Source organism: Cupressus sempervirens, chromosome 7 (assembly GCF_028749045.1).
Source record: "Cupressus sempervirens isolate cs-2001-9-10 chromosome 7, ASM2874904v1, whole genome shotgun sequence".
Classification (NCBI taxonomy): domain Eukaryota; kingdom Viridiplantae; phylum Streptophyta; class Pinopsida; order Cupressales; family Cupressaceae; genus Cupressus; species Cupressus sempervirens.
In genome coordinates, this window is record NC_143124.1 from 179,338,342 (window position 1) to 179,356,832 (window position 18,491).

An 18,491-nucleotide genomic window follows, 5' to 3' on the forward strand; every position below is an offset into this window, starting at 1 on the left:
AAGATGGAGAGATGGTGATAAGTGCAAGGATAGAAGAAAAGGGGACGACTAGTTTTGGGGATGACAAGATGAAAATAGGGCTAGAATGGGGGGGATGGAAAGATGGACACGACACAATCTCCAAGGAATATAGTGCCCCTTGTTATCATATGTAATTCAAGAGGAGGTTTTATAAGGGGAGAAAGGGATGTGGCATTAAATTAAATAGATTTGAGGATTTATTTAATTTAATAAAGGAATAGGGTTTTAATTGATAATTTAATTTTGGGTTATCATTTGATTTTATCAATTGGACTATAGTTAATTTAATTAATTAATTAAACTAGGGGATGATGATTAATTAATTAAGTAATAAATATTTAATCAATAATGTCTTAGGAGATGACTAAATAAGATTACCTAGTGATGTAATCAAATTTAGGTGTCTATAATATTTTCTAATATTTTTAATATAATTTTCTACTATTTTCTATAAATAACATTTTACAATTAATCTAATTTTTCTAATAATGTCTAAACTTTACTAAATTTCAATACTTTTTCTAAACTTTATCTAATATTACATTACTTAAAAACATAAACATATAATAATAATAATTGAACCCAAGGAAACATTAAACATTAAAAATACACATTAAAAACCATATTTTTACCTAAGGAAACATAAAATAAAACTTGAAACATATTAAAAATTTGGAAAATTTTGTTGACATGCCTGATCTGGCTGAATGACTCATGTAGCCCTTCCCGCTCTACAACTCCAACAAGCTCGTTTCATGCAAATGAGTGGCACATTTGATATTTTGCATATTATATAATTTTTTTGGTTCCGATCGAATCCTGTCAAATCCCTACAAAGGTCTACATGCCATGTGGCGTCTACTTAGTGCTACGTGGGTTCGGCCAAATTCAATCTTGCTGAAAGCTGGCTGGCTAGATGTGGTCCCACCAAATCAATAAAGTTAGCCTCAAAGGTGACACATATCCATGCTTTGACACTCAAATGTTAGAAACATGAGAAATTTTTTTAATACATAGCTACGAAAGTATGACTAATATGAGAAATGTTAAAATTAAACGTTAGTCTCCTCTTTATAAGGTAGGGACTGGTAAAATGATTTTGAAGCAAATAAAATTATTGCAATTGATATCTTGCAATTTCTTGAGATTGATGTACTTTATGGATAATTACACTAATAATTTAGTCCATAGTTTATTTATGGAAATGTTGATAAATAAAAAAGTATTTTTGTACTTGAAAATTTTCAACATTCCACTCTACATATATTTTTTTGTTTTATGATCATACTTTTAGATTAAATACTTTGTTCTCATCTACTTAATTTTTCCTTTCTTTTTGGTCATTATCTCCATCTCTCATTTATTTTTCCTTATTTAAAACTTATTTAATTTATAATTTTTATACTTTCTTATATTATTTATTATTTTAAAGATTTGAAAGATGATTGATTTATTTTTTATTTTGGAAATTCAAAATTATTACTTTGTCCATTAGATTAGATAGTTTCTCCGATATTTTATTATTATTATTATTTTATCAATAAACAGTTGAAGCCTTATATTATATTAGATAATAATAATAAAAATTACAAGGTTCTTTGTTCTAATAGGCATTGGTAGGAAAGAATGGAGAAAGAAAACCTCTAGTCTAGCCTGGGACCAAAGTCCTTTATTATACATATAATAAAAGGGGCATACCCTAGTGAGAAAAAAGATCAAAATCTCCTCATAATGAGGAAAATGTCCAAGAGTGTTTGAATATACCTTCTCAGGAGGGTTTTGAGACCTGCTAAGAAGTGAAGAATAGTAACAAAGACTAATCGCCAAAAAGGGTTAAGTGTTAATCATATAAATAATAAAAAGGAAAGCATGGACTTGATTAAGATCATCTTAAACAAGAAGAAAAACTACCAATTCTTAGTCTAAATTAGATCCATTATCAGTGTGTTAGAGCAGTAACAGAATATATGTTTGAAGTCCTCTGACATAAATTAAGATTTTCCTATTCACAATTTGTTTATATTATGCCCAAATTGTTACTTTACATATTTTGAGTTTTATTCTTATTAATGATTTTATTGTTTAATAGTGATTTGATATGATAATTATAGAGATTCCATATAGCCTTAATAACTTTTAAACATTTTGAATTAATTTCTAATATGGGTTATTAATGACAAGGCACCGAAATCTCCATGGTCATTAACAATTTCAACGTGCCTAGTGTGATTATACTACTGTGTTAAGATCAATAAGATCTGTTATAATATAGATAAAGAGAGGGCATGATTAAACTTTTTGAAGATACAAAAATGGAAACCAAATGAAGGCATGAAAATGACAAATCCAATAGAGGACCAATCCCATACCAATCGAATTTCAAAACTAGATTATAAACGATGAGGATTTCATATTAATATTAATAGGAATTTACAAAATAAAGCCTGCCAATTTTTATCAAGTTCTTAAGGACCCTAGACTATCTATAAACTATTAGCTGTCCTATTATATACAACAAGATGAAACCTACTAAAGCCCTAAAGTAAAATTTCTATTAGATGCCTAGGAAAAATGCAGCAGATAAACGAAACCAAACAAGCCTAAGTTATAAAATGAGGGGACCATCCCATAACTAAAAAAAGAAAGGGAAAAACACCAAAGTAGAGAAAACAAGTCACAAGCCCAAGATCCTGGCAATACAACTAGATTTTCTTTTTGAAGACCATAATGATCTCTGAGGCTTCCTAGATGTTTAATGCCTTGGAACTAGGAGGGAATTTGAAGGTATTTCATTCTCTACTTGATTTATCAAAGTTGGGGAGATAGAACTCAACTACTTCTAGGTTAGAGAAATCCACATTCGGGTGAATGTATGCATCAAAAGCCTGTAGATAATTTGTGAGCCACTCTTTTGTTGGGTCCTCCTTTAAGCCTTTCCATCATAACAAGAATTGCACACTAGCCTCCATCCTTGGGCATTCACAGTAGAAAAGAATGTTATCTCTAACTACCAGGTAGTGGCGTTTAGGGCCTTAGCAAGTCGAGGGCTTCCCAATTGATGCTCCATGTAAGCTTCATTTAGTAGGATTTTGAGCTTTTCATCAATGTTAAAACCACTTCTTCTAAACCTACTAGCCAACATGGGTCGAAAAGATTGTAGCTTAGTCTAATGTCCCATTTTTCTACTCTAGCCCTAGCTAGGCATCCAATCCATAACCCTAGGATATCATTGTTAGTGTGCCAAGAATAGTTGTAGTTGAAAACCCCTTCCCCTAAAACCCTACTAACTGCAACCCTACTCATATCATCTACAGGATGGAGGAGACTATTCCATCTTTTGGGTTTGACAAAGCCACAGAAAGCCATGGTTCTATTTTTGTATGCCTAATACAAGCTAATGTTGGTATCCATTTGTGGGGAGCAACAGAGAGCTAAATTCTGACGAGGTGGGGTGAAATGAATAACTATGAATTGACCTAAATTAAAATAATAATAGAAGGGAAAGATTTAGAACATCGGGAGGTGACATCATCTACATGCGTATAAATGATTATCCTCCTTTTGAGATCATAATTAATGTGATGCTTATTATTCATGATATCCCTAGGGTGTAGATTTAAGTATGTGGAAATACATGAAGCAAGATTCACACCTAATGGAAATAATCATTAATCCAAGTGTCGAAGGGGGTGACAATCGGGTGAACATACTTAGTATGATCATCCTTAACTAGCTTTAATTAAATGTTGATATATTTTCTCCATCTGTACCATTTTTTGCTAAACTATCTGCTTTAGTATTGCCTTCTCTAAATATATGATAGAATCTAATTTCTTCAAAACCTTCTAGTAGTTTAATGGTTTCTTCTAGTAATGAGCTTAATATCCAATTTAGAGTTTTCCCTTTCCTGAGTGCATTAAGGACTATTTGTTAGTCGCCTTCTATTATAATTTTCTTGATTTTCAGATTGATACAAATTTTTAGACCTTCTTCTACTACTTTTAGTTATGCCATGTTATTACAGGTCACTCCCAGAGGCTTTGCTCTTTTTGCTAACTGGTTTCTAGTTTCTTCTTTAACTATACACCCTATTCCTTCCTTTCTAGGATTGCCTCTAGAGGTTCCATTGAAATTCAATTTCTTCCAGCCTTTTAGTGGTGGTTCCCATTTCTATTCTTTTATGGTTGCTCTGTTATCCCTTTTATATGTTAGGGGTGGTTTGATTAGATGTTTCTAGTTTTTTTTTAACTTCAAGATCCCACTCTATGAATGATCCTTCTTCTTTTGATTTTTTCCTTAGATTTCAATTTATAACTTCCACTATGTTGGCCTCAATTTTGTTACAGAGAGATGGTATGCTGAGCTCTACATTTTGAAAGATTCACTTGTTTCTTTCTTTCCATATTTCTCAAGCTAAAATAGCTGGAGTAATGCTCCAGAAGTTTCCGTAAATTTTATTATCTACTTTTTTTGGCCACCCTATCAAATGATCTTGCCATTTTTCTAGTAGAGGGGCAGTCCAATTTAGTTTTGATTTGAGCCATATCTAGCATTCCTTTGTGAATTTGTATTGATATAGAAGATGCTCTATTGTTTCTGATTCTTCTTTACAGAGAATATGTCTTGATGGGCCTTCAAATCCCATTCTTATAATTATGTCTGCTATTAGGATTCTTTTTTGGATAGTTGCCCATAGGAAGATTCTTGCTTTGGAGAGCCCTACTGGATCCCAACAGAAGTTTATCGAGATGTTTATTGCTTCCCATCTTTGTGAATCTATTATTTGACTATATCCTTCTTTCACTTTATAGCTTTTGTCTTTGGATGCTGCCCAGATAATTTTATCCTCCCTATTATTGACTTTGTTTGGACAATCTTTAAGGATATTCTCTAAGATTTCTTGGTCTACTTGATTGAGACCACAATTGACTAAGGATTTCCATTCTCAGGAAGTTTCTCCATTGGATTGGATCAATTGAATATAATCTTTTACTTTAGTTCCCCATATTTTTTGCAGGTGATTTTTAGCATTACAAATTACATTAGAGAGATTGGGGGGGGTTCCCATTCCAAGAATCTTCCTAGTATAATGCTTTATCACCTTTGCTGATGTCCCATGTTGCATATTTGGTTATGAGAGGACAACACTTTATTAGAAAGTTCCATGCTGCAAACCCTCTAGGGGGGTTCCTGGTTCTAAATAGTGAAGTGCTATCATATGCATTAAGATATTTATTATATAGAATTCTGGCCCATTTGCTATTTCTTTCTTGATACATTCTCCAAGCTTGTTTTGCTTCTAGAGCTTTGTTCTGCCAATCTAGGTTTTTAATTCCTAGTCCTCCTGCTTCTTTAGGCCTACATATTTTTTCCCATATGATCAATGCTACCTTCTTTTTTTCTTCTAAGCCATTCCAAAAGAAATCTCTTAGTTTCTTTTTAATTTTTTGATTAATATTCTTAGGTAGTTGTAAACACAAGAGTTGATAAGTATAGCCAATAGCATGGCCTTTATTTTTGTTGCTCTCCTAGCCTTAGTCAGTCACTTGCCTTTCCATGCCTCTATTTGATTATCTATTTTTCCCAATATTTGTTCTCATCCTTGGTTATCTTTATTTCCTTTTTCCAAATATATTCCTAGGTATTTAAATGGGAAGATGCCCTTCTTAAATCCTAGTTTATTGCATATATATTCTTCTCTATCCGCCATTGTATTTAAAAAGAAGATTTCTAATATTTTTGTGTTGATTATTTGACTAGAGGCTTTCGTGTACTTGTCCAGAATTGTTTTGAAATAGTCTGTCTCTTTCTTAGTACTTTCTCTGGCTAATATTGTATCATCGAAAAATTGTTGGTGTGTAGTGTTTTCCACATTTTTAGTGACCTTTACCCCTTTAATTTTGTTTTGGATTTGTGTTGTTCTAATTGCTCTTCTAAAGGATTTTTCCATGATAATGAAAAGAAAGGGGGATATGGGATCACCTTGTTGGAGCCCCCTAGATATACTAAAGAAATATTCTGGTGTTCCATTTACAAGGACAGATATTTTTGGGGTGGATATACACTGAAATATGATGTTAATCCATTGTTTCAAGAATCTAAAGGCTTCAAGTGTTTTGCATAGGAATCTTCTATCTACTTTATCATAAGCTTTTTGTATATCTAATTTTAATAACATGCATGCTTTGTTATTTTTGTTTATTGAATGGATTGTTTCTTGAATGATAGAAATACCATCTAGAATGGATCTCCTAGGTACAAAACCTGTTTGTTCTTCTAATATTATTTTAGGGAGATATTTTTTGAGATGGTTGGCTAAAGCTTTAGAGAGAATTTTATAGATAGTATTGCATAATGCAATGGGTCTAAAGTCTCCTGGTTCTTCAAACTTGTTTTTCTTGGGTATTAAAGTTAAAAAGCTCTGATTAATTTCTATTAAGAGGGTTCCTCTATTCCTCGATGCTTATATTGCCTTCCACAAGTCAATAGCTATTATTTCCAATCATTTCTGGAAGAAGAATTCTTGAAATCCATCAAGCCCTAGCGATTTATCTAGGTTGATGTTAAAGAGAGCCATTTTGATTTCTTGCAATGTGAATGGTTTATTGAGGGTTTTATTACCGTCAACTGAGATCACCTTAGGTATTATTTTCAAAATTTCTTCCTATTCTATCTTATTAGAAGTGTCATAATTATTAAGAATATCTTTGAAGTACTCCACAAAAATATTTTCTATTTCATTTGGATTGTCTATTGATTTACCTTGCTTATTTTTTATTTTTGTTATGTTGTTGTGGGCTCTGTGGTGTAGTGTGCTATTGTGAAATTTTTTTGTATTCTGATCACCTTCTACCAACCATTTTTCTTTGGATTTTTGATTCCAATACACCTCTTCTTTGGCTAGAATTTCTTCTTGTTTTAGTAAATATTCTTTTTCTAGTTGATAAGTTTCATTATTCATTCCTTTTCTAATAAATTCTTTGTTTGAATTTTCCAATTTGTCTTCTATATCTAATTTTTCTTTAAATATGTTTTTAAATTATGTTTTATTCCATTTCAAAATCTTTTTTTTTTATGATTTTTAGTTTGGATACAAAGCAGAACATATTTGAGCCTTGGACTTGTTCTTCTTGCCACCGACTTTTTATATTGTTCATAAAGTTGTTATCGACAAACCACATTTTTTCACATTTAAATGGGTTTCTGCTAGGCTTGGTTTGTTCCTTAATTTCCAATTTAACCGGGAAGTCATCTTATCCTATCATTGGTAGAATTTCTATTTGATTTCTCTATCCAAATTACTTAATTCTCCCTTAAAGAAGAATCTATCTAGTCTTCCTGCTATATAATTGAAGTCTTTCTTTCTATTATTCCATGTGTATATTCCATTTTTTTTTAGAATATCTATAAGAGAGTTAATTTCTGTGCAATCTCTAAAATCTTTCGTGGCTCTAGATATTGTCTAGATCCCGCAGTATTTTTCATCTCTTTTTAATATAGCATTGAAATCTCCTCACAAAATAATGTTCTCATTCTGTAATGTGTCGAGAAATATGTTGATCTCATTCCATACTACTAGTTTGTCTATTGTTTGTGTAGGTTCATATACATTTATTACTATCATCAGAAGGTTAGTTTTTGTGCTAGAGACTTTGCTTCTCATCCAATTAGAGTTAGAGGTTATGCATTCTAGATCAACTTTTTAGTTATTCCATATTATTCCTAGTCCTCCTGAGGCTCCCTGTGATGACTTAAATTTTGATTTCCAAGCTCTTTGTTTTTGTCGTAACTTTAAACCTTCTTCTTTGTTTAATTTAGTTTCTTGAATTAAGAGGATTTCTGTGTCAAATAATGTTAGATTATGCTTTAATAAGTGTTTCTTGCTAGGGGCATTTAGGCCCCTAGCATTCCATGTAGTGATTCTCATTGATCCTTGGGAAGGTTCTTCCCCTTCCCACCTTGTAGAATTTCTATAATCTTAGTTTGTTCATTTGCCTGTCCTCCTGCCTTTTTGAGTTCTTTTAATGATTTTTGACCTCATTTCTATTTTAGTTTTCCACAATTCGGTATTTTTAATTCTTCTTGATTTATAGAAATACCTAATTTTTCCAAATTTAGCTTTTTTTTACTCTTTCTACAATTTTTTAATCTTCTATTTCCTAGTCTTCCTCTCCTAAGATTTCTTTTATTATCTAGTTGTTCATTTGATGATCTTCTACTTCTAGAATTTTACTTTTTTCCTCCATTCTTTCTTTCTCTGTTACTTCTTACTAGTTCGAGCTTTCCATCATGGTACCAAAGTCTTCCAATATTAAGTATTCTTCTTTTTGATTTTCCTATTCTTCTCCTAACATACATGTTTGTTTACTAATCTACTCTTTTTCTAAGGATATTTTTGCAATGTCTACTAATGTGAGTGTTTCTATCTCTCCTCTAGTTCCTACCCTTCTTGTTTCTTCATTGCTCTAGTCAAACATGTCATTTCCATTACTCAGTGTTTGCCAAAATTTGTAGCTCTTCTTTTTTTCTTTTTTCCTAATGGTAACATTGCTCCATTGTGTTGATTCTATTGGTGGGATTTTGGGACTTTGATCATTCTTTCCCAAAAATTGGTTTTGTTCTTAATTCACTTCTTCTTCTAATTCCATTCCTCTGTAGATCCCTGTTTTTGGCTGGTTTTTGTATTTTATTCCTTCTTGTTCCAATTTTGTCTCTTCTTCTAATGATTTGATTTCTATATTACCTATTTTTTCTATTTCCTTCTCTAAGTCTATTTCTAGAACAACCTTACCTTTATGTTCTGTATGGTTGGCCTTTGCTATAATATATTGGTCTTGCAGGTCATTTTGTAGGAGTAGTATTTCATGGGAAAGCATGTTTAATTTTTTAACATTGATCTCTATCTCTTTGATTGATTGCCTCTCTATTTCTACAATCTTTGCATTTTTATGTATTTTTCTAAAGAATATTGATAATCTGTACTTGTTATCCTTTTATATTCTGCCTCTTCTTCTCTCTCCCTAGCTTTTGCTTTTGAGCTTCTTGACCTATCTTTGTTTTCTCCTCATCTTGGTTTCTCTTTTTATCCGATGTTTTTTCCTTCCCTTAGCCTGCTTACCCTTTGTACTTTCTTTAAGTTATTCTTGATGTTTATACTATTAAAGTCTAGTCCTACGATTTTTTTTATTTCTCCTCTGTATATAGTAGAAAGTAGTTTGTATATTGATATGTTTGTTATAATCTTCCTGTTGATTGATTCATTTTGTTCTGCTTTGACTAAAAATCTTATTCTACTATTTTTAGATTTATTAACTTCAAATCCTATTAGAGTTCCTAAAGAGTTTCCTATTCTTCTTATTATGTGGATGTCATTTAGTTCTGTTGGTATGTTTGCACATTCCAACCATTTAATTACTTATTTTTGTTTGTTTTAATTTTCATTAAAATTAGGCTGTCATGCTAAGAAATTTATGTGATGCCCTTTATCAAAGCAATTTGATAATTCTAATAGTTCTTTTCTAAACTTAGTGTCTTGACATTGCAGAAACCAATATTGATTAGCATAAGAAGTTATGTTACATACCTTTGCCCCATAGATTTTCGCCAAATATCGCTCCAGTCAGCTTCTGTATTTTGATGGTCCATTCCAATATACATGAATGCCTTTCTTAGAACAGTCTTGCCATTTTGTTTTGTCGTGTTTGTTGCTAATGATAATTGTGTTGATGTAGTCTTGGTTGGCTGGGTTGTTTTGGTTAGGATTAAAGCCTTTTCTTTGATTGTTTAGTGCATGTTGCTTCTTCCGATGTGGAGGAATGTATAATGTTGATGAGGATGTCTTTGTTCTTCCTGCGTTTGTTTTCTTGCTTGATTTTTTAGTATATTTGCATATGATTTATGCCTATCTGTTGAGACTTATGACCGAACCAGTGAGAGACCTAAAGGTATATTATTAGGTTTGGAGATCTAGACAGATTAAAAAGTTTGATTTTTGTTTATTCTTTGCATGGTTGAAGGTTTTCTGTTTTCTTTGCTAGTGTATTTAGTTTTTCTGAAAAAAGTTTCTTAGTTCTTCAATCATTGATCTTGACCTTCATTCCTGGTGGGTGGTTTTGAAGTTTTCTTTTTGTCAGTTTACTTTTTCTTCTTTCTATTTTGGACGGTCTTCCATCTATTTTCATCACTGCAATTATGTTTTCTGTGTATGATGGCGTTTCGTTCTGCATGAAGCCTGATTAGGGTTTCAAAGCTTGTTGATTTTTCTAATTTTTTGCAAGATTGCTGCTCTTCCTAGATTATGGATAGTGCTTTGAATCATTTTTTGATTTGCAGATTGCTTCCCCCCATTGTCTGATGTTGATTCTTATTAAGGTTTGCATGAGGTGTGCGTTTAGAAGCGTTCAAATATCCTGCTTTTTTTGGGTTCTTTAATATGTTCGTCATTTTTGCAAAGCAAAGCATTATTTTATTTTATGGGACTCTCCAATATTTATTTTAAATATACTAGATTCTTTAGTATTAATGAAATTGGTTTAAGGTATTTTTTATTTATAATTTTAATTATTTGAAGATATTATCATTGTTGATATATTAAATTTGGTGTTCACATTATTATCAATAAATATTGGTACACACCATACACTCTTTTTGATTCTCCATTATCCAATTTATTCTTCATGTGACTGATAATATTAATGTAAGCATTATAATATGATGTATATGTACATATGATTATTATATTAAATAGTAAAATTACTTTAATTTTGTTATGCATTCTTACATGAACTTTGTTTTAAAGAGGTAGAACTATAGAAATTTGTTTTGCTCACTTCATTGTGTGAGGTAATCTTGTAACATGTTTGAGTGCCTCTAAAAAATCTACCATTCATTTCTCTTTTTGAAAATTAAAAATATGTATCCTCATTTATTCTTTTAAAATATAGATATATTAATCTACATTTCAAGTTTTTAAATATCTCTTCTAATTTCTTTTTTATCCCAATAATCCATCTCTCCCAAGAATTAATAGAACATTTAACACTTCCATCCACATAATGTCCATAAAATAATAACAATTTACAAAATCTCATCACTAAAAAGAATTGCAATACAAACTTAAAAAGTACTACAACAATAATATTTATTATTATAATAATATATTCACTAAGTATCTTAATCTTGAATTAAAATCTAAAAAATACTAATGATGTTTGGCAGATCAAGGTCTGCTAAAATAAGCCACCTCCATATTCTCCTCTATATCAACGCTTCAATTATAAAATTTTCTAAGAAACCATCGGCTCTAGGAAATTTCTTGATGGCTATTCTTCTAGCCGAAGTAACTGCCGCCAACAGCCAAGACGGAGTTGCAAAGTTCATATCCGCTGAAATAATGAAAAGTAACTGCTGAACTCCAACCTTTTCACTGTCCATTGCCTCCGTAACTGCTCACTTTTCATTAAAACGATCCCAAAGTTTGACAGATCAATATGGATAATACTTTGCCGCCGGAACCTCTGCTATAAAGCCTTCTTCTTTTGCGTTTGTATCATCTCCTTTCAAGAGCGAAAGTAGAAAATTTCCCCTTCCTGTTGAAGCACTGCTCTGTATCTCGCTGAGTCTGTTTGGATCGTGTCACTTCCAGTCGAGAATAGTAAAGCAAGAATGGCAGGCCTTTCGCCCAATCTGTTCAGGGTGATGCGCATTGTCCCTGACATGCAAGACTACAGCTTTGTTGAAAAGGTTCAACTCCCAGAACATGAAATTTTAAGGCTCTGCAATAAGCTCCTGCCCGCTTCTGCTTCCGCTTGCTTAGGAAACCCGCCTGGAATTCGGATCGATTTCGACGGATTAAATAAGCGGTCCTTCTCTGCCGTGGGAATGTATGGTGAGAAGAAGATGATGATACGCATTTTCCGAATGGAAGGTCTGCTGGAGGAGTCTGTTGTGGCTCAATTGGAGGGCGGGAAATTTGAGGCGGGACTTTATATAATTGTTCCGCAAGAATCAGGTCGCCCTGTGGTTGCTTTCTACTGGCACGAAGGCGAGCACTTCAAGGAGGCCTCTAGGAAGGACGTTTCCTGCAATTTCATCAGGTATTTGGTTGAACTTTGTGATTGTGTGTATATTTGTGTGGAAGGAAGCTACGATTTTCATACTCTGGCTGCTTCCATGGCGAGCTCGCGCTCCAAAGCTTCCCGTACACGAAGGGTTCATGTAACCAGTGTGAAAAATTCCGACAATGATGCTGATTTGTTGCCTGGTTTTAATGTTAGAATTGATGGATGGGGTTTATTAAGTAACAAAACCTCATCAGCACACGGTGGAAATAAGGATGGTGTGGTTGATTATAACAGTGTTCTGGTGTTCTGTGAAGGGTTTCAAAGGTGTAGTTTCATGACAGCGGAGGTTAAGGAGAAGGAGAAGCTTGTATGGAAAGCCTGCGAGTTGTCCCCAATGAAGAAAGACTTGAAGGTATTGACCAGCAATTCTGGACCTGCAATTGTACCGGCATGCGGTGAGCCTGTGGAATTAGTAACCCTGAATCCTGATTGTGAAAGTTTGTTTAAAGTTTTTCATCTCAGCTCTGGAGAATTGTTGGTTTTTATCCATAATTTCAAAGATTCTTGCCTGCATTTGTATCGCTCACCCAAGATTGGGTCCAACATAAATAACATGAGTCCGATTCATACTTTCAAACGGGGTTTTGATTTGTTGTCTGTGGATGAAGGTACACGATCAATGGCTCTGTATGATAAAAGTAGATCCAAGATTGGGATATATAAGTTTGATGAGTCATTTAGGAAGGTTTATGGGACTGGTGTAGAGGTTCATCTGGAAACATATAAAGGCAGTAAGGTCATTACATGGATGCATTTGATTCCACGCAAGATGGAGTTGCTTTTGGTTGACGATTCAAACACTGTGAGGGTGTTGGAAATCCATGAAAAGCCAATGATGAAGTCAAAGCAAATTTCCCTCCCTTTGCAGCAGCCTTTCTCAAAAGCATGTATCTCTGCTGATGGGTTCTTCTTCATTGTGTTTAGGCAATCTCAATCTTCAAGCTGCCTTGATGTGTTGCGTGCAGGGGTTGAGATAATGTTGGAAATCTATGTTTTGGGCGATCTGATGAACCATCTGAAGACCATTAAATTCATTGCAGATGAAAACAGGACACCCGATTTGGGTCATCTGCAAGTGAAAATTAATTGCTTTGGACCACAAAGTCATCTTGTACTGCATAGTCCTGATGATGCTCCTGGCTTTCTGTCTTCCCATGTTCTGAAGACCGTCTCGGCTAAAGAGGTAGTGCAACAAGAAGTCCAAAACAAAGTTCCTGATGGGGATCAGGGTGAAACAGAAATAGGTGGTCCGTGCCCTCCTCTGGGTTACATATACCATATTTTTGACAAATTTGCAACCACTCCAGCATTGTTTCCAACAGATAAGAAAGACATCACCTTCAACATAGTACTAGAAGACAGCACGGACCCCTGCAGCGGAGAGGGATGCATCAAATATCTGGAAGCTCTTATTCGGAAACTAAGGATAGCAAAGGACAAAGATTTTTCAAACATAAAGGTTTGTTTTCAAGCTGAAAATATAGAGAAATTGGCAGAAAAAATTGAGTGCTTGTTCTCAGATGCAGAAGATTACAATACAAAATTGAAAGTTGGAATGTGGATCCGGAAGCTTCTTTGCCTTGTGCCCATTCAAATTGCTCGGGCAGAAAACAACGGAATGGTTGCTTTAAAGGATGGACTTCAAATCCCTTCTCATGTTAACTTTGTGGATTGCGTATCACTTGCCAAATTGATGCGCTTCGGGTTCTATGATGCTGTTCTCAACAGCTGGAGGGGTAAAATTAGGGTAATATCTTCCATGGGAAAGCAGAGCAGTGGGAAGTCGTATTTGCTGAACCATTTGTCAGGTTCTCTTCTGGATGTTTCAGGCGGAAGATGCACTGATGGTGTGTGGATGACCATCACTACAGGAGGAGACGGCTGTCTCTATGTGCTCTTGGACTTTGAGGGGCTTGGAAGTTTTGAGCGAAGCGAACAAGAGGATATGCTTCTCTCCGTTCTCAACGCTGCCCTCAGCAACCTTACAATATTCAACAAAAAGGTATGTCTGCCTGCGCACTCTGAAACTCTAATTTGCTTTTAGGAAAATGAATTAGCTGACCCCCATTGTTAAAAAACGATGTTGTTACAATCTATGCTTCAGTAGTTCAAAACGTAATTCAATCCTGGTATAACAGGATTTTCATCTTGACAAGGATACAGAGTCTGCTTTCAGCCGCTTCCAGAGTGGCATAAATCTACTGGAGCAGGACAAGAAACTATTCAAGGGCTTATTTTACATTGCAATAAAGGATGTTGATGAATCTGATGTAGATGACCTAATCCAAGAATTCCATGAGAAGATATCGCAAATATGCAGCAGGTCTCAGGAAAACTTCATATTAAAAATGTATGATGGGAAGTTCGAAATTGCTGCTATGGCTCCTTATAACCGGGCAGAGTATTATCATGAGAGCTTGATGGAATTGGCAGAGACGGTGTACGAAACAGATTCTTGCTATGATAATGGCTCTATTTTCTTGAAAGACCTTAAGCTTATAATTGCTCAGATTGCAGTCAAGGATTGGTCTTCTGTTGACAGTAAACGTGTGGCTATCATAGTTGACATTTTAAGGAGAAATCTCATGTGTGCCATCAATGTGGGTTGTCTTTCTCTTCCTCCCACTAATTCAGACGAAGAAGTGCAGGAGCTCGTGAACTTTGATACACAGGAAGTTGTTCCTGACAAGCCTCTTGTTTTTGGCGAGTCGGTCCTCATCAACATTCAAGATTCAGGGTTGAGTTTAGCACCTTGCAAGGAATCATCAACATCTAGTTCTATTACTATTAGAGATTTGTTAGCTCAACTCAGGCTAAAACTAGAGGCCGTTGTACCTAGGAAAGGAAGCAATATTGATTCCTGGCATTCCATGTTGGAGAGGTTCCTTAGTGCAGTGGCAGAGAGAAGGCGTGATAGAGTTCAACGGTGGATAAGCTCAAACACAATGGATTTCTGCGATAATGATGAGGTGGAAAGGTTAGTGTTGGAGGCAGATATAATTCTTGGAAAAATAAAACAAGGTTTGCTTGTCTGTGGATGCAAATGTTCTCGATGTTTTTGGAGATGCGTGCTCGAGAAAGGCCATGATTATGATCACTCTTGCATGAGTAGTCACTCCTGTACTGAGCCCTGCAGTTATTGTGTTCATGAACGGGGAGAGCAAGAAGAAGCTGAGACCTTATGCCTGTGCAGGGATCTGGCTGGGCATGAAGGTGGTCACAACTGCAGAGAGAAAAATCATACATGTGGACAGACATGTCACTTATTTGAAAAGTCATCGAATTGTAACAAGTTTTGTTCTCTTGAGCCTGAACACCTTGGCAGCCAACACAAATGCAACTCCCCACAACATAAATGCAAGATGCCATGTTCTCTTGAAAGCTGCAACAATCCATGCGCTGTGGTAGTGGAGCTTGACCACGAGCAGCATCAGTGCCATGAAACATATTGCCCATGCCCATGCGTTATAAATGGATGTAGCAGGACATGTGGAGTGAAGGATCATTTTCATGGTGTGGAAGATCCCAATGTAGAACATTTATGTGGAAGTGAACATGCATGTGCAGAGAAATGTGAAGAGCCTGGGATCTGTGAAATCCTTACAGAGCTTGTGAGACAAACCAGGGTTTTCGAGGGACAGAGGGGATGTTTTCAGTATGAACATGTCTCAGAGCAAAATGGCGTACGCAAAGGATGTTGCATTCCCATACCTCCTTTTGAGAAGAAGCATCGAGGGCCACATGTTCACACCAAGAATGAACTCTCTGTGCACTACTGTGACACCAGATGCCAAGCTTGTGGTTACTTCTGTCGGCGTCCAATGGGTCACCTTGGCTTGCATGAAACAACTCATGGGAATATGAGGAATGTAAGATTCATTTCAGAGGAGGAAGACATTGACATTAAGGATCGAAAGTATAAATGGGGAGAGAAAGGAGAGGCTGAGATGTGCAATATGTATTGCAAGAAACAGGGGCGGGGTCATCTACATTTGGTTCCCTGTAAAGGCTCTGAGAAGTGCACTAGCAATCTCTATGATGGTGCCAGGCACGAGACTGTGAAATACGGACCTGATTTTAATGTTCCCAAAGATGAGATGACTCATGAGACTTACTGGGAATATGTTAGATTTGCTGATCCTTGCACAAAAGAAGAGGGCACTGAGTTTGGCCTGTGCAATCACTATTGCAAATCGGAGGAGCACAACTTACAGGACAAGGGTTCTAAAAAATCCTATTGCATTGAGAAATTGTGGCACGAACCCATCTCAAAAACTGGGCAGCGAATGAACTCTGCAGGCTATGTGACTGATGACGGACATCATTTTGGCTGCGATCATTCTAAGAGTATACCTTATCATGTCATTTTTGTGATTGACAAATCAGGTTCAATGAGCTGCTCTGATATTGGCCCTACAATGGCCAAATTTAGCAATCATGACTGTAGGCTGGGATGTGTATATGAGGCCATTTTGAGGTTTATTCAAGCTCGGTTAAGAACAGTATGTGAAGATTCAATATCAGTGGTCTTATTTGACGAATCTGCAAGGGTTGCTATAGAAATTCAAGATATGGAGGAAGCTGCTGTCGATTCACTTATTCAATACCGCGCAGCTGGAGGAACCAAGTATTCATCTGGATTGGATGCTGCACATAAATTAATGATCAAAGCAACCGGAAGCCAAAAAGAGGACACGAGAAAACCGGTTGTTATATTCTTGAGTGATGGGGAGAACTGTGGTGGAGAGGATCCTGTTTCTTTCGTGAACAGAATGAAAAGGCAGGAGCCTAAGATGACACTTCATACAATAATGTATGGGAACAATCCTGCAATGAGTATCTTAGAGGAAATGGCCAAGGAAGGAAATGGACAGTTCCAATTAACTCTGGATGGACTTCAGCTGGCTCAGAGTTTTGAGATCCTCGCAAATAGCCTCAAGCCTCGAGTTGCGGCCTTAATGTAAGGTCACAGGTTCCTTCCCAGCTGCTTCTTTGTTCTGGTTTTCATTCTTTGAAGTATCAATCCACTTGGTAATAGTATATAGTTCGGATTTAGGTGTTTTTATTTGCTCAACAGTCATAAATACAGTCCAGATCGACCTGCTAACATTTTGAAAAGTAAATATAGGTTATTCCTTTTTCTAGATTTGTTGTCTGTCATGGGATCTTGTTGTGGCCTGTTTAATATTTATATATAGATGTTGTATAGTGGATTTCCTCTTTCAGTATGTGAGTGTCTTTTGCATCAAATTTGCTCCCGTGCCTATTTCGGAGCATTGGTATGGTAGTTTTGTGAAGTGATAATACCCATCCTGTGCGTTGAAGTATATTTGAAGCATTTTTCTTTAGTTTTGTAAAGATCTGAAGTATCCCTGATAGTTGTTGTTTGTTAATTAATTAAGATCAATATTAAATTATCGATTTTAGAAATGAGTTTGTGGAAGGTTTTGGTCATGAGCAAATTTGGCTGTAACTGAGCATTTCGATGGTTCTGTTGATAGAGCATTTTGAATATTAAAATTAGAGTCGTTTCTCAGATTCAAGATGAGAAATAGAAATTCTTATTTTCATTTCATTATGCCATGTTATCCACTCTTGCAGGCCATATTGTTTAGGGATGCAGCTCTTAATAAGTCTGCAACCTCAACGCGTATGTATATATATATATATGAATGAGGATATTAAATTTATTATCAAAAGAGCAAATAATAGCTGGAAGTAAGACTCTAAAAACTATTCTAAATCCCAAATATACAATGATAGTTGGTCAATGTTCACATAGATTCCTTGGACAATCTATTTGCTGTTTAGATTGATATATGAACTTGTCAAATTGCTGGTAAAATTTATTGAACAATCAAAATAACAATAAAATCAGAGCAAATTGAAAATACTTAATAAATATATTATTTGCAGAGTGAAAAAAAACAGAGCAGCTTAACAACACTTGAAATTGCAGATATATGCAGCAGTTTGCAGTTATGTTCTTATACTCGAAATGGAAGGGAGGATACAGTATTTGTTTAATTTATTTAGATCTATAGAAAATTCTTGATTAGTTTACAAAAGTTATGGTGAAAAGAAATCTAAAAAGTAAAATTTCTTGTGCTGGTTGAAGAATTTTGAAACATATTTATAACAAGAGCTCTCTAAGAACTAGAGTTTCTACCTTTTGTTAAAATGAAGGTTAGGCTTTTTCTATAGTTTTAAGCATAGAGATAAAATAGAGTAATTTAACCTTGCAACAAGCTTTACTATTAAATGTGCTTGAGTTGGAACAATATTGAGGTGGTAGACCTTGATAAAGACAAAATAATTCATAATATTCTATTCATTATCATTAGCAAT

At 34.9% G+C, this 18,491-nt stretch overlaps 1 protein-coding gene across 1 annotated transcript; it reads left to right on the forward strand.

Moving 5' to 3' along the window:
* The first annotated feature begins 11,513 nt into the window (after positions 1 to 11,513).
* LOC149546091 (uncharacterized) lies at positions 11,514 to 17,573 on the forward strand. Its single transcript, XM_089790998.1, has 2 exons — positions 11,514 to 14,145; positions 14,282 to 17,573. Exons 1-2 carry the CDS (start codon positions 11,686 to 11,688, stop codon positions 17,105 to 17,107), a joined length of 5,286 nt encoding a protein of 1,761 aa, XP_089647124.1. The 5' UTR covers positions 11,514 to 11,685; the 3' UTR covers positions 17,108 to 17,573.
* The last annotated feature ends 918 nt before the right edge of the window (positions 17,574 to 18,491 follow it).